We start from the raw sequence: 14,644 nt of genomic DNA on the forward strand, positions 1-14,644 counted from the left end.
TATATATATATGAAATTTTAAATTTAGCTCACAAACCCCCTCAGTAGATCTGTGGACCCCAGGTTGGGAACCACTGTTCCAGACTATGTAAGCCTAAAACACATTGACAATCATACAAAGACTCAATAACAACCTCCACAAAGGATCACTGTTCAAAGTACAAAATGCAAGTGTCAGGACATTGCAACAGTATCACTACTGCTAACCATGTGTGTGTAAATATTGATCTGGTATAGAGCCAAATCAAACTGGTATTGAATACTAAACACATGTACTCCTACCAAATGTGTTGAATGCCTCTTTCTTTCATTTGTTAGCTCACTAATGTATATATGTGCATAGACACACATTTACATGTTCAAATTTTAACTTCCCAAAGCAAATACCCATGCAACAACAGTATTGTCTCTAATGTGCCCTCCACATTAAGTAACCAATGGGGAAAAAAACATCACAGTTACTTAGACCAGTAGGAAGTGTTTTTCCATGCTTGCATACGTTTTCTCCAACAGCATCCTACTACTTGCTGCATTTCTTTGAGATCCAATGCCCAGATTTCCCTTTCTCACAAATCTACTACCTTTTCACCCACCTGTCATTGTTCCCACTAATCCACACTAGCTTATTTCTACCTTGACCAACATTCAGAAGATGAATCCCAGCGTTGTCAGTAAAGGCAATAGCTCTCTGGGTCGTTTCAATCCCAATTATTATGCGTTCAGACTCCACCCCACAAGCAACATGTTTGATTTACAGGGCCCTAAGGGAAATTAAGTTACAAATGTCTAAACAAGCAAAGGTCAGTATATTGTAACAATATCATTACTTTCAGCAACACCGACCAATATAGAATCATCATTCCTTTGCAAGAGTAATCATATACAAAAGCAGAGGCTTCAATACTCCAATGACTTAGTTATCAGGCTTATCCGTACCAAAATGAAATTACACAAACCCATAACTGACAAATGAGTTTCCCTTGTCACACACAAGCTGAAAGAGCTAAACTTCATCACAGTAATAATTCTTGGCTTAGCTGTACTTCCCAGCTCATGCTTGCTTTATTTCTTTAGAGTCTAATGCATGCACATCTCACTCTCATGCAAACGTGTAACTGACAAATGAGTTTCCCTCATCACATGCCAGTCCACCAGAGCTAAACTTCATTACAATAATGACTCTTGGCCATACTTGATCCATACACACATTGGGGGCCTCGTTAGATCTAATTACTTTAGTTCTGCTCCAACCCAATTTCTGCCCGATCACATTCAGCTCATCATGCTTGATTACTTTACCGTCCGATGTGCACACACCCCACTCATGCAAAGGTAACACTTTTACCTAGTTCTAATTCCAATTATGATCTCAGCCTCCCCTACCCCAAATCTGCTGTAATTTATGCACACAACAACAAATATAGAATCACTGTACCTTGTTGCAGCTAGCACTACAATTTGCTAAAACACAACACTGAATTTGAGGTACTTATAGGGCTCTAAGATACAAATCTTTATATAAGCAAAGGTCAGCATATTGTAACAATATCATTGCTTTCAGCAACACGGACCAATATAGAATCATCATTCCCTTGCATTAGTAATTATATACAAAAGCAGAGGCTTTAATACACCAACCACTTAGTTATCAGGCTTATCTATACCAAAATGAAATTACACAAACCCATAACCGACAGATACTTTTCCCTTGTCACATGCTAGCGCAAAGAGCTAAACTTCATCACAGTAATATGACTCTTGGCTTAGCTGTACTTCCCAGCTCATTTCTGCCTGATTATGCTTGCTTTATTTCTTTAGAGTCTGATGTGTGCACACATCTCACTCTCATGCAAAGCTAACAGCTCCCTAGACCATTTATACCTAGTTCTAATTCCAATTATGATCTCGGCCTCCCCTATCCCAAATCTGCTGCTGAACCCAAGTAACAATGTATTAGCTTCTACTACAAAAGCTCATGAGGGGGAAGGTAATTTATGCACACAACAAATACAGAATCACTGTACTCTGTTGCAGCTAGCACAACACTGAATTTGAGGTACTTATCGGGCTCTAAGATACAAATCTTTATATAAGCAAAGGTCAGCATATTGTAACAATATCATTGCTTTCAGCAACACGGACCAATATAGAATCATCATTCCCTTGCATTAGTAATTATATACAAAAGCAGAGGCTTTAATACATCAACCACTTAATTATCAGGCTTATCTATACCAAAATAAAATTACACAAACCTGTAACTGATAAATGAGTTTCCCTCATCACAAACCAGTCCAGAGCTAAACTTCATTAGAATAATGACTTTTGCTTGGCCATACTTGATCCATACACACATTGGGGGGCTCATTAGATCTAATTACCATACCCCAACTCAATTTCTGCCTGATCGTAATTGATTACTTTACCATCTGAAGTGCACACACATTAGCATTCAGTGCCCACACCCCACTCATGCAAAGGTAACACCTCTACCTAGTTCTAATTCCAATTATGATCTCGGCCTCCCCTACCCCAAATCTGTTGCTGATTAATATCCAAGTAACAAAGTATTAGCAACTACTATGAAACCTCATGAGACTGAAGGTAATTTATGCACACAACAATGAATATAGAATCACCGTACCTTGTTGCAGCTAGCACCACAATTTGCTAAAACACAACACTGAATTTGAGGTACTTATAGGGCTCTAAGTGAAATTAAGATACAAATCTTTAAATAAGCAAAGGTCAGTATATTGTAACAATATCATTGCTTTCAGCAACACGGACCAATATAGAATCATCATTCCTTTGCAAGAGTAATTATATACAAAAGCAGAGGCTTCAATATTCCAAACCACTGAGTTATCAGGCTTATCAGTACCAAAATGAAATTACACAAACCCGTAACTGTTAAATGATTTTCCCTCATCACATGCTAGCCCATCAAAGAGCAAAACTTCACTACAATAATAACTCCTAGCTTGACCAGACTTGTTTTTACAATCCAGCTTGCATAGTTCTTCTTTAACAGTATCTTACCATTTACCACATTCCTTTGTGAGACCCAATGCTCAGGTTTCCCCACTTCTCAAATCTACTGCACTTTGATCTGCACACACACATTTGGGCCTCATTAAATCTAATAACTTCACCTCCACCCCAACTGATTTCTGGCCTTATTACATTCAGCAGATCATGCTTGCTCTATTTCTTTACAATTGAGGTTTATTATTTAAGCTTACATTGATTCCCTTGTGGTGTTGTTTTGCATTTATAAATAGAATAAATATATACAAATTATAACACACTCAAAACCACCCGCACAGACAGCCTGACTAATGGAGCTCTAACGGAAATTAAGCTACAGATCTTTAAGCAAAGGTCAGAATATTGTAACACTATCATTGCTTTCAACAACACGGACCAATATAGAATCATCATTCCTTTGCATAAAAACATACTGAAGGACATTGAAACTGGCACAAACAACAGATCCTTTGAACCACAACAGCAGCCAAATTCCTTCAAACACTAAATAAAGCAGGGTCAAATATTAAAAATAGTCAGAATGAATCACACCAAGACTCAGAACCCGGTACAAGCAAATCAGCAAAAAAAAAACAAAAAACAAAAACATACAGGGGTGATCTCAACACAGACTGAACTTGATGGCTCTTCAAAATTCTTGTCAAATCCGAATTGGACATCTTTGGCATTGGGAGACTGAAAAATTAAAACCAACATTCAGACAATGAAGTGTAGATCAATTCAAATGGAATCAATAATAATGATTAAGAAGAAATAATTTCAATTTATGAATTTGTAATCTTCAATAGCTACATTAAAGGAAGAAATATTCTTCCCATAATGACATTGTAGGATGTGAGGAGTTGGACCTGGTCGGTGTGAAAATGTATTTTGGCCGGACCCCACAATCTGCAGCACAAATTGAGAAAATAATTCTCAAGTCATACAACACTTACCACCCCCTTATATTAAGTTTTTGAAATGAATTAAATAGAATTCTTAGCCAAGCAAAATAACACTTTATTCATCACTCAGCCAAGAGAAAGTGTTGGCAGGCTACAGCTAGCAGCCTCATTTCATCCATCCAATTGACATCAGCAAACATATGATGTATAAAATTTCAGTATTGAAACATACATTGAGTCTTACTTCATTTTTTGTATGTAACAGGCCATAAAAAGAAAAAAAGAAAAACACAACTGTCTTGTATGTTTATGGCCAGTTAAGACAAAAAGCACCCCTAACCAACCCTGCCCATCAAAAAGTTTACCAACTTTAAGTCAAGAGGAAGGACACCATGACCAGTAAGGAATTTATCATTAGACTAGCGACCTAGTTGAAAAACCTGCGATGGAATGAACCCTATACCACCCCTAAAATATGAATGCTGCCTAACCCTCACCTACAACTACAGTTGAAGAGAGAGAGAGAGAGAGAGAGAGAGAGAGAGAGAGAAAGAGAGAGAGAGAGAAAGAGAGACAGAGACAGAAAGCCTGCCAACAGTACTTACTTGTAATCAACCTTTTCCTTGGATGGAGTTGTCCATGTTCCGTAGATGTTATCAAGCCTCCTAAAGGCAGACTCTGTCCATATACAGAAACGACCCACATGACCACCAGGGGCAATTTTCCTGAGGTTCAGATGCTTCACATTAAGCGTTGTGATACCTACAAAGACAAATCATTATAATATAGAGGTCATGCAATTAGTGATACTAACCAGACGATATTGCTCAGTCAAGTATTACAAAAGAATGAACTCCCCACCACCACCACAATATCAACTTTCTTATGCCAGTATGATTGCTTAATGACTTTACACTTACTGCGAAGCACAACCTAATGAGAATAGGCTTTACCATTGCTTTCTGTAACTCTCAGGCCATTTCCACATATATCAATTGGCATGTCTTTATCAAACACCCACAGGTTCATACAAGTTCAACTTATTCGCCCGCAGAGAAAGCTTCTTTCACACACTCTAGTGCCACTATCATGCAACATTACACCTCATTTGCAGAAAAAAACTCAAGATAATTAGTTTCCAAGTCAGTGTTAAAGACTTATTAGGGCCTAGGAAACTATAATGAAAAGACTCCATAACAACTGAACCTGGACAGACACCTACCCTTAAGGTAAATTCTTTGCTGATAATACATCCAGGACATATCATTTAATGTCCACCTTCCATGCTAGCATGGGTCGGACGATTTGACTGAGGACTGGTGAACCAGAAGGCTGCACCAGGCTCCAATCTGATCTGGTTCTCACAATTCTAGTGATCACCAAAAGGACACCACTGACATGGTTTTGTGAAGAGGAATACTAAATCAGGATATTGAATCAATATCACTACTGTTAAGAACACAAACTGAATATAAAATTTCTTTGCAGTAGGAAGAGCCTCTCCAAATACTTAGTAAAGAAGATGCTACTGTATCTTTATTTCAACTCAACATTTCCTGCTCCACATAACCATTCAGTTCAACATGCTACATTTACAGAGATAGAGACAAGGCACAGATTACAACTCTTGTAGAATGTCAACTTACCAGGAATGTTACGGAAAGCCCTCACAATTCCATTGTCCTTCTCATAGATAAGAACTGGTCCTTTACGCATAATCCTACGACGATTTCTCATCTTACCCTTTCCAGCCCTGAAGCGCTTGGATTTATAGACCTGAAAGAAAAAGATGAATAAAATAAAAAAGACACTGAAATCAAACTATTTAGCAATACTTGAAATTACTAACAAACTACCGACACAAAGCAAAAACTAGGATATTATAGTGGTATCATTGCTGTGAAGAACACAGACCGAATATAAAATCATTAACAAACCTTTTCAATGTCACTCCAAGCCTTCAAACGCCGCAACAAAGTTACAGCATCCTTAGTCTTCTTGTACTCCTGCACTTTATCAGTGATCACCAACGGAATTTCAGGAACCTCTTGAATTTGATGACCTAAAACATAAATATGCAAAAATAGCCATTTGAGATAATCCTGTGTCAACAGCACTAAATTCAAGCAAGAATAATGCCCTATCATACCCCATACTTATATAGCAGATAATCTAAACTAGATTAAGGAAGCAGTAAAAACATATAAGAAAGAAAAAAAAATTCGGCACTATCATGCTATTAGCTGTCAGAAGTGAAAGTGCTCACTGCCTGCTAGTGAAGTATCTGTCTGTCTGCCTGCATGCCTGTTGCTGGCCTGTCAAAGAATCGACAGACCAGCAACAGGCATGCAGGCAGATACTTCACTAGCAGTGAGCACTTTCACTTCTGACAGCATGATAGTGCCAAAAATTCAGCCAGCTGACATGCGCCATGAGACTCAGCCAACACTAAGTACCAAAATTGAAAAGAAAGAACCCCACCCCACCACCAAAGAACATACTCTTCTATGACGGTTGAGAGAGAAATGGTCATAAAAATGTTCCTTTATGAAGAACTGTAGATGTTATTGCAAAGAAACACTGACTATATTTCGCAACCACAAGACCATGAAATCTTCCTTGCACTAACTGACACACACCCCAAATAATATATTACTTAACAAATACTCTATTCAAGAAATAGCAATATATCTCAATTATCTGTAGAAAAGGATACGTAACACTTACCCTTCGATTGAACCAAGGAAGTGATACCGCTAGCAGCAACAGCAGAACACATAGCGTACCTCTTCTGATTGATGTTTATCTTTCTATGCCAGCGCCTCCAAACTTTGGTAGGAGCGAACATACGACCACCACGACACATGTTACCGAATGCACCCTGACCTGATCTGTGAGTACCACCACCGCGTACACGAGGAATACGAGCGACAGCACGACCGGTACCCCAAGACTCAGCAGAAGTCTGATGACCTGAAAAACAAAACAGATTGAGATATGAAAATCAGTTATAACACAGAACAGATTGGAAGGTAAAACAAGCAATAATAATAATAATAACAACAAACCTGCATATTTGGAAACAGCATAAGGATGACGAGAGTTCTTCATCATCTGGTCATGCACAAAGCTGACAATATCAGGCCGAATAGGGGCACTGAAAACAGCCGGCATTTTCACGTTGGAGGGCGTAGACTCACCCTTATCATTGTAGACCGACACAAGCGGGCGGATTGCCTGAAAAAATATATAATAGATAGCTTACAACCAATTCAACAGTAATGATGTGTGTGTGTGTGCGTATATATATAGCTGTAAGGGACGTTTGTCAATTTTCAAAATTATTGGTGCACATTGGGATTAGACACTGAGGGTCGCCAAAAATAAAAAGGTTACAGCCGTTTCCCCTCGGTGTCTAATCCCAATGTGCACCTAATAATTTATTAATTACCTCTCTATTTTCTTATATATATACATGCATATATATTAGAGAGACTTCCGAAGTTGTCTCAAGTGTATTAAAATGCAAAATATGTAATTGTTTATAAGCTTTCGCTGGATTTAATAATTTAAACCCGGTGGAAGAGATGAACTTCATGTAGTTTCACTTAATTCAGCGCCCATTCCATTTATCACGTGCCAAGACCGAGATTCATACTCATGGATTTATAAAAAGCACTACATAAATTTATAGTTGCAAATCATCATTTGTAGGCATTATATGAATGTGACCCATCGATCATCACATTTCAATCTAAACAGTGAACGACGAAGCAGTAACTACAAGAAACGGCAGGCAAATCTTCCTCACCTCACACTCTACCGAGGGGAAAAGAAACCCCGACTCGATAGCATTCCATATATGCATGCTGGTTCAAAGATGACAGAGGCACAATTATATAAACCAACGTAACCGTTTTAATTGAAGGCAACACTGATCGATCTTAGCACAACTTTCATATCACTTACGACTTATCAAAGACAAATCACCATAAACTAAAGCTACCACTACGATAAGCAGTCTAAAAATACTAAACTTAAACCCTCCATATCATAAAACGTTAAGTTATAATACTAAAGGATTTAAGGTTTTAATTAAAAGCTAAGCATTTTGAAATACGATATCGTACCCTAAAGGTTTATTAGTCTCACATCATCATATTCAAACTAAACTATTATCAAATGTCTTCCAGCTATGACAATTCAAGCATTTTCTACATCTAGGCGATTCTATTAAATCTATCCTTGCTTTATTTCAACAAGGTAGAGAGAGAACGACTTGAAGGTAATCTGTTACTTGAAGTAAGACCAAAGACCGGCTTCAATAAAGTTTGGTTTAAAGTCGTCAAAAGCCTATTTTAAATACTAATTAAATTGGATTCTACAACACTTTCAATTATTCTAATTCTTTTTAAAAAGCAAGCGCTTCAACACACATTAACATTCATAAAATAATTCCAATTAAATGACACGTGTTACAGAAATTGCATTATTTAGAAGGGGACTAAGTAATTTACTTATGGAATTACTTTCTAAAAAATGATATTGGTAATTGAAATAACATTTAAATTATAACCTACGTTTCGATCTCAAAGGAATATGAAGAAAATATCAACGTAGACAAAGGCTGAAAAGAAATGTTCCTGCTTCACGTGGGTCTTTCTTGAGAGTATCGCCATATTGCTGCAGCAAGCGAGGGCAAGAGTGCGACAAATTAACATCAAAAACGGTAAATATTAACGTGATTAGTCGCAAAATTAATAACAATTAACGATAGATGTCAACTTTAATGAAATAAAGTAAGTGTGAAATTATTTGGTTGCTTTAAAATTCGATAATATCGACTGAAACACTTACCGCCTTCGACATAGCTGGTGACTTGGAGTAGTCCTAATTAGAAAAGAGGAAGACGGGAAGTCATTATAACACACATAGCTCAGCTTAGGTTTTGTATTCATCCGCGCGTGTCGTAAAAATAAAATTACCGGCTTTATTGAAGGATTTTTAATCGTATAACAAAATATTATATTTTAAAGTTCAAATATTTTATTATTAATTTGAAAAACTAAAGTAAATAACGTAAAATTGATTATTTTTGCTACGGTTTATTTTGTTAGCGTAAGTATTTGTGTGTTTAATAGTGACATCATACGGCGAAAATTGAAACTACAAACGGGAGATAACTCTTATCGTAAATTTATTTGACCCCCGCCAAATTGTTTTCAAATGACGGGAGTCTCGATGTTGTCAATTGACTTCGATTTGTATATTTGAAATATTGTACCATAATCGGAGAAATGTTACATGAACTTTTATTCGCCTTATCCGGTTACCCTGGAAACATATTTGTCGATAATGGTGATAAAATACAGGTACACTATATCACAATTTCCTTTGTTATTGAACTTATATCAAGACAAACTGACGTAGTCTTTGTGGACGATCGGCGTGCTGAAAATACCAGCCAAATGTCTTTAAAATCTCACCCTATCTTCTTAAATAAGGAAATGATTGGATGGTCATGGCTAGTTTGTCTTTGATCATGGGTTATACAGCTATAATTGTCTAAGAATTTACGCGTGTCTCTTAACAGTTCATTGTAATAGAGGGAAAAGTAAAAGATTGTGCACTTGCCATAAATAAATGAAGTGAAATGAGAAATGCTGGCAACGAAATGTTTACTTTTGTGACAAGTGTTTTATGTTTGCATAATTTTAAGATTTTTGTCAATGAGTTTTTGTTGTTTAGCTAGAGATCTACTTTGATTGTACAGCATTTAAAATAACAGAAATCGACTTATGTCGTGAAGAAGGTGCAACATTCTAAGGCTGATACACTGTATAACATACATTTGACAATTCCATATCAGAATGTACCAAATAGTGATCAACTAGACACATATGGCATATCTGAAACTATAGACCTGTGGCTCTTGCTTGGCCGATTTCGAACGTGACAAAGATCGGTTCGATCACTGCTGACCGGAGTTACGTAGCAACGGCATTCACCTCTTTAGGTCAGAATGTGCAGTATCGTTGTCAAATGAACAAAAGTACATATCCCATAGCTTTGGATCGTGTTCGTCATTCGGCTGCTTATTAACGGACGGAATTCTGGTTTAAGCATCCCATATAACTTCTCATAACTTTTTTCACTTTTTGGAATTTTTTTCAGGGACGGGATTTAAAAAAAAATTTTTTTTTTGCCTAACTATGGATTTCTGTGTGTAGGATACAAATTCGCAAAACTTTTTGAAAATTGTCCCAAAATAAGGTTATGAGAGGTTATATAGGGTACTTAAACTTGAATACCGCCTATTAACATACCATAGGTTTCCTTGATCAGGACTGACTAGGGGGGGGGGCATCATAACTTTTTTCAACTTGAGGGTGGACAGTCGATATACAACAGGTTACATGCGTTCTTGTATTTTCTTTTGCAACCATTAAATGTGAAACCAATAAAGTTACACACTGTTTCGTAACAATAAGAAATGTTGGTATCAAAAAAGGTTAACTCTTTTGATACCGACCTGCTTGAGACTGTCCCCTGGGACTGTGAGACAAACCTTGAAATTGATTTAATTTTAAACCTCCTATCAAAGTTTCATATTAGTTTATGTTTCAAAATAATGGCAAAGTTATTTGACTAAATTCTTCTTTATTTTTGAAGTTAATTAAAGCGAAGGTAGTTTATTTCAACAGCAATATGGTAATGAAAGGGTTGGATGTTTTTTTAATGAAATTCTTATGCTATTAATGGGAACCTCTGCCTTGTAACTGGGTTTGGTACGATAATGCTTTGCCTGACAGTCCCTGTAACAGAGCAACAATGGTAAGCTGTTAACCAATCAACCAGACAAAGGTGGCATCCCAGCATGGTCACGGCTTAGTGGTTACCACCAGGTAAAACAATCATATAACTTCTATAATCATCATTTAACGTCCGTTGTCCATGCTGGCATAGGCTGGACAGTTTGATCAGGGCTGGCAAGCTGAATGGTGGCGGGCTGCACCAGAGTCAAGGCTGGTTTGGCATGGTTTCTACAGCTTGATGCCCTTTCTAACGCTAAACACTTTACAGAGTGTGTTGGGTGCTTTTATGTGGCACCGCCACGTTTACCTTTGTTGAAATGCATGTTTTTTGTCTCAAACTTTTGTAGATAATTCTAACCTCAGCCAAATGATACATGATAAAAGTGTGTGGGGAGACTCGTTAGTACTACCTCAGACAACATCACTGGAACCCATGCCATTATAAAATATCTAGTCCATGCTGTAGATCTGTTGGCTAGGTAGGGTATCCAGTTGTGAAAATCTTGTAACATACCCAACAGTAAAGATTTCTTATTGTGCATGCGATAGTGAATGCCCATGGCAAGTGACAAGTCACTGTACTGGAACAGACTACCCAACCATGCCAACGCAAAAAGAAAACAGATACAAGCATGGCTGTGTGGTTAGAAGCTTGCTTTCCAAACACGGAACAGGTTCAATTCCACTGCATGGCACCTTGGGTAAGTGTCTTTTAACTATAGCCCTTGGGCCGACCAAAGCCTTTGAATGGATTTGGTAGACAGAAACTGAAAGAAGCCTGTTGTGTGTATATTTAGGTATGTACACACAAACATACACACACATATATATATATCTGATGATATCTATAAAGTTTAAAATAATGTTCATTACATATTTTTCCTTTATTGGAGCAAATATGGCTTACAGCTGTTTCTAGTAGTCATTATAGGTACATGACAGACAGGTTTACTCACTTGGTCTATTGATCAATTGAGAAAAATTGAACGACTTAAGAAAATTAATGCTACTTTCATCAGAGCCATTTCTGGTTATAACAAGCAGAGAATTGAAGGGATGGCTAAGATCACCTGGAGTTCTTCACTAATCTAAGTATTATTGTTGGTATGGTGTACAAACAGAGAGCTTATGAAGTATTTTGCCCATATTGATAACCCCTCACTATTAACTCTGTTTTATATATATATATATATATATATATATATATATATAATTTAAATAAGCAGAAATCAAACTTTTGTTTATTCTGTTATTACCTGTACCCTATGAGCATAATGTGCTTGCATACCCATGCCCAGTGATAACATAGGCAAATGATACTGGTAGTAAGAACGGATATTCTTATTCCTTAGATGGTTATTCCAACTGCTAACTCTACTTGCATGGCTGTGTGGCTAGGAAGCTTGCTTCCCAGCTACATGGTTTCGGGTTCAGTCTTCTGCTATAGCCCCGGGCCGACCGAAACTTTGTGATTGAATTTGGTTGGCGGAAGTTACTGCCGCGTGTGTATATGTCTGTGTATGTACCTGTGCCTCTCCGAAAGAGAGAGAGGGATATATATATATATATATATATACACACACACACATATATATGTGTGTGTGTAGATCTGTGTGTCTTTATGTCTGTGTTTGTCTCCCTTCCCCACTGCTTGACAATTGGTGTTGGTGTGTTTACATCCCTGTAAATCATCAGGTAAAGTTACTGATAGAATAAGTACAAGGCTTCAAAAAATAAAGCACTAAGGTTGATTCATTCAAGTAAAAATTCTTCAAGGTGGTGCCCTAGCATGGCTACAATCAAATGACTGAAATAAATGAAAGATAAAATGAGGTAAAATTATTTATATATTATAGGTTCAAAAAGGACTTCCCTTTTTACATTCTGCTGAGGAAAAAGCTCTGAATCGTCTCTGTCAGTTGGCCACCCATTTTAAGATGTTTAAAGGATTCATAAACAAATACTGTAAGTTTGCATTTAGATGTTCCTATCTCTTTAGAATTTTAATTATTTTGTTGTTATATCCGTGGAGGCGCAATGGCCCAGTGGTTAGGGCAGCAGACTCGCGGTCATAGGATCGCGGTTTTGATTCCCAGACCGGGCGTTGTGAGTGTTTATTGAGCGAAAACACCTAAAAGCTCCACAAGGCTCTGGCAGGGGATGGTGGCGAACCCTGCTGTACTCTTCCACCACAACTTTCTCTCACTCTTACTTCCTGTTTCTGTTGTGCCTGTAATTCAAAGGGTCAGCCTTGTTACACTGTGTCACGCTGAATATCCCCGAGAACTACGTTAAGGGTACACGTATCTGTGGAGTGCTCAGCCACTTGCACGTTAACTTCCCGAGCAGGCTGTTCCATTGATCGGATCAACTGGAACCCTCATCGTCGTAAGCGACAAAGTGCCAACAAAAAAAAAATGTTTACAAGGGGGAGACAAGCACCTCCACCCAGCTAAGCCTGCATCCAGAGACATGTTTCTGAGTCTTTGCTCGTCATCAGTCTGGAGTAGCATGACTTGCTAGTCAAAGATGCCTATCAAGCTCTTGTAAACATATAATAATTCTAGTGAAATACATTCACTGATTTCAAATTTATTATTTCTAAATGTGTAAATGTATATGTCATCTTTTATTTTTCAGCTTTCTGCAATTTTCATCCAGATAGTGCTGGTTCAACAACTGGTGAAATGCATGGTATCTACCTGATGTTTTTATGTAGTGGATTAAATACTTTGCTAGAGGACTACCAGAATGACATTTTGGAACTTGAGAAATCTGCCTTAGCTGATCCACACCTTCCTGTCAGTGAAGTCCTTCTCAAACTTCAACATGTAAGATGTTTTTTAGACATTTAATTATTGAGTTAGTTGAGTGGTTATTGTGTATGGGGATACTTCCTTGCATATCTTCTGTTCAAACCCTAAACAAACAAAGACAATGATTTCATGTTGCTGTTTAACCCCTGCCATGTAAAAATCGCCTGTGCAGGTGTCATGTAAATCATCATCATCATCATCGTTTAACGTCCGCTTCCCATGCTAGCATGGGTTGGACGATTTGACTGGAGACTGGCGAACCAGATGGCTACACCAGGCTCCAATCTGATTTGGCAGAATTTCTACAGCTGGATGCCCTTCCTAACGCCAACCACTCAGAGAGTGTAGTGGGTGCTTTTACGTGTCACCCGCACGAAGGCCAGTCAAGCGGTACTGGCAACGGCCACGCTCAAAATGGTGTATTTTATGTGCCACCCGCACAAGAGCCAGTCCAGGGGCACTGGCAACGATCTCTCTCAAAAATCCTTACACATGTCACGGGCACAAGTGCCAGAAAGGTGACGCTGGGCACAGGTGCTATCCCGATTTTGCTTTCGCTTGCCCCAATAAGCAGCTGAAAAGCATCCATGCTGGTGTCACATGTGAAGTACCTGTGCTAGTGCAATATAAAGAGCACCCACTACACTGTAAAGTGGTTGGTGTTAGGAAGGGCATCTGGCCATAGAAACCATGTTAAAACAGACAATTGGAGCCCGGTGCAGCTGTTCTGCTAGCCAGCTCCTGTCAAACCATCCAACCCATGCCAGCAAGGAAAATGGATGTTAAATGATGATAATGAATCTAGGATGAATGTGTCTTTCCTTTTTCCACTCAGGCACAGGCATCATCATCATCATCATCATCGTCGTTTAACGTCCGCTTTCCATGCTAGCATGGGTTGGACGATTTGACTGAGGACTGGTGAAACCGGATGGCAACACCAGGCTCCAATCTAATTTGGCAGAGTTTCTACAGCTGGATGCCCTTCCTAACGCCAACCACTCAGAGAGTGTAGTGGGTGCTTTTACGTGTCACCCGCACGAAAACGGCCACGCTCGAAATGGTGTCTTTTATGTGCC

The 14,644-nt window shown here is 38.2% G+C and overlaps 2 protein-coding genes and 5 non-coding genes across 7 annotated transcripts in view; 1 reads left to right on the forward strand and 6 right to left on the reverse strand.

Moving 5' to 3' along the window:
* The window catches only part of LOC106867279 (60S ribosomal protein L4-A), a 15,869-nt gene extending 6,942 nt beyond the window's left edge, over nt 1-8,927 (reverse strand). The window contains exons 1-7 of the mRNA XM_014912115.2: nt 8,792-8,927; nt 7,003-7,171; nt 6,662-6,907; nt 5,872-5,996; nt 5,581-5,710; nt 4,540-4,696; nt 3,642-3,725 (exon numbers count right to left, since the gene is read on the reverse strand). Of these exons, the coding sequence (XP_014767601.1) occupies nt 3,642-3,725; nt 4,540-4,696; nt 5,581-5,710; nt 5,872-5,996; nt 6,662-6,907; nt 7,003-7,171; nt 8,792-8,803 (923 nt within the window). The 5' untranslated portion in view covers nt 8,804-8,927. The remainder of the gene's footprint in view (nt 1-3,641; nt 3,726-4,539; nt 4,697-5,580; nt 5,711-5,871; nt 5,997-6,661; nt 6,908-7,002; nt 7,172-8,791) is intronic.
* On the reverse strand, nt 797-864 carry LOC128247476 (small nucleolar RNA SNORD18). The gene has a single exon (XR_008263848.1). It is a non-coding gene; the product is annotated as a small nucleolar RNA SNORD18 (small nucleolar RNA).
* LOC128247473 (small nucleolar RNA SNORD18) lies at nt 1,525-1,592 on the reverse strand. Its single transcript, XR_008263845.1, has one exon. It is a non-coding gene; the product is annotated as a small nucleolar RNA SNORD18 (small nucleolar RNA).
* On the reverse strand, nt 2,096-2,163 carry LOC128247474 (small nucleolar RNA SNORD18). Its single transcript, XR_008263846.1, has one exon. It is a non-coding gene; the product is annotated as a small nucleolar RNA SNORD18 (small nucleolar RNA).
* On the reverse strand, nt 2,744-2,811 carry LOC128247472 (small nucleolar RNA SNORD18). Its single transcript, XR_008263844.1, has one exon. It is a non-coding gene; the product is annotated as a small nucleolar RNA SNORD18 (small nucleolar RNA).
* On the reverse strand, nt 3,381-3,448 carry LOC128247475 (small nucleolar RNA SNORD18). The gene has a single exon (XR_008263847.1). It is a non-coding gene; the product is annotated as a small nucleolar RNA SNORD18 (small nucleolar RNA).
* Nucleotides 8,928-9,117: 190 nt separating the features above from the next.
* The window catches only part of LOC106867278 (gamma-tubulin complex component 4), a 29,922-nt gene continuing 24,395 nt past the window's right edge, over nt 9,118-14,644 (forward strand). The window contains exons 1-3 of the mRNA XM_014912114.2: nt 9,118-9,306; nt 12,606-12,714; nt 13,390-13,580. Coding sequence (XP_014767600.1) covers nt 9,232-9,306; nt 12,606-12,714; nt 13,390-13,580 — 375 coding nt within the window. The 5' untranslated portion in view covers nt 9,118-9,231. The remainder of the gene's footprint in view (nt 9,307-12,605; nt 12,715-13,389; nt 13,581-14,644) is intronic.

The sequence above is a fragment of the Octopus bimaculoides genome, chromosome 3 (assembly GCF_001194135.2).
Source record: "Octopus bimaculoides isolate UCB-OBI-ISO-001 chromosome 3, ASM119413v2, whole genome shotgun sequence".
NCBI lineage: Eukaryota > Metazoa > Mollusca > Cephalopoda > Octopoda > Octopodidae > Octopus > Octopus bimaculoides.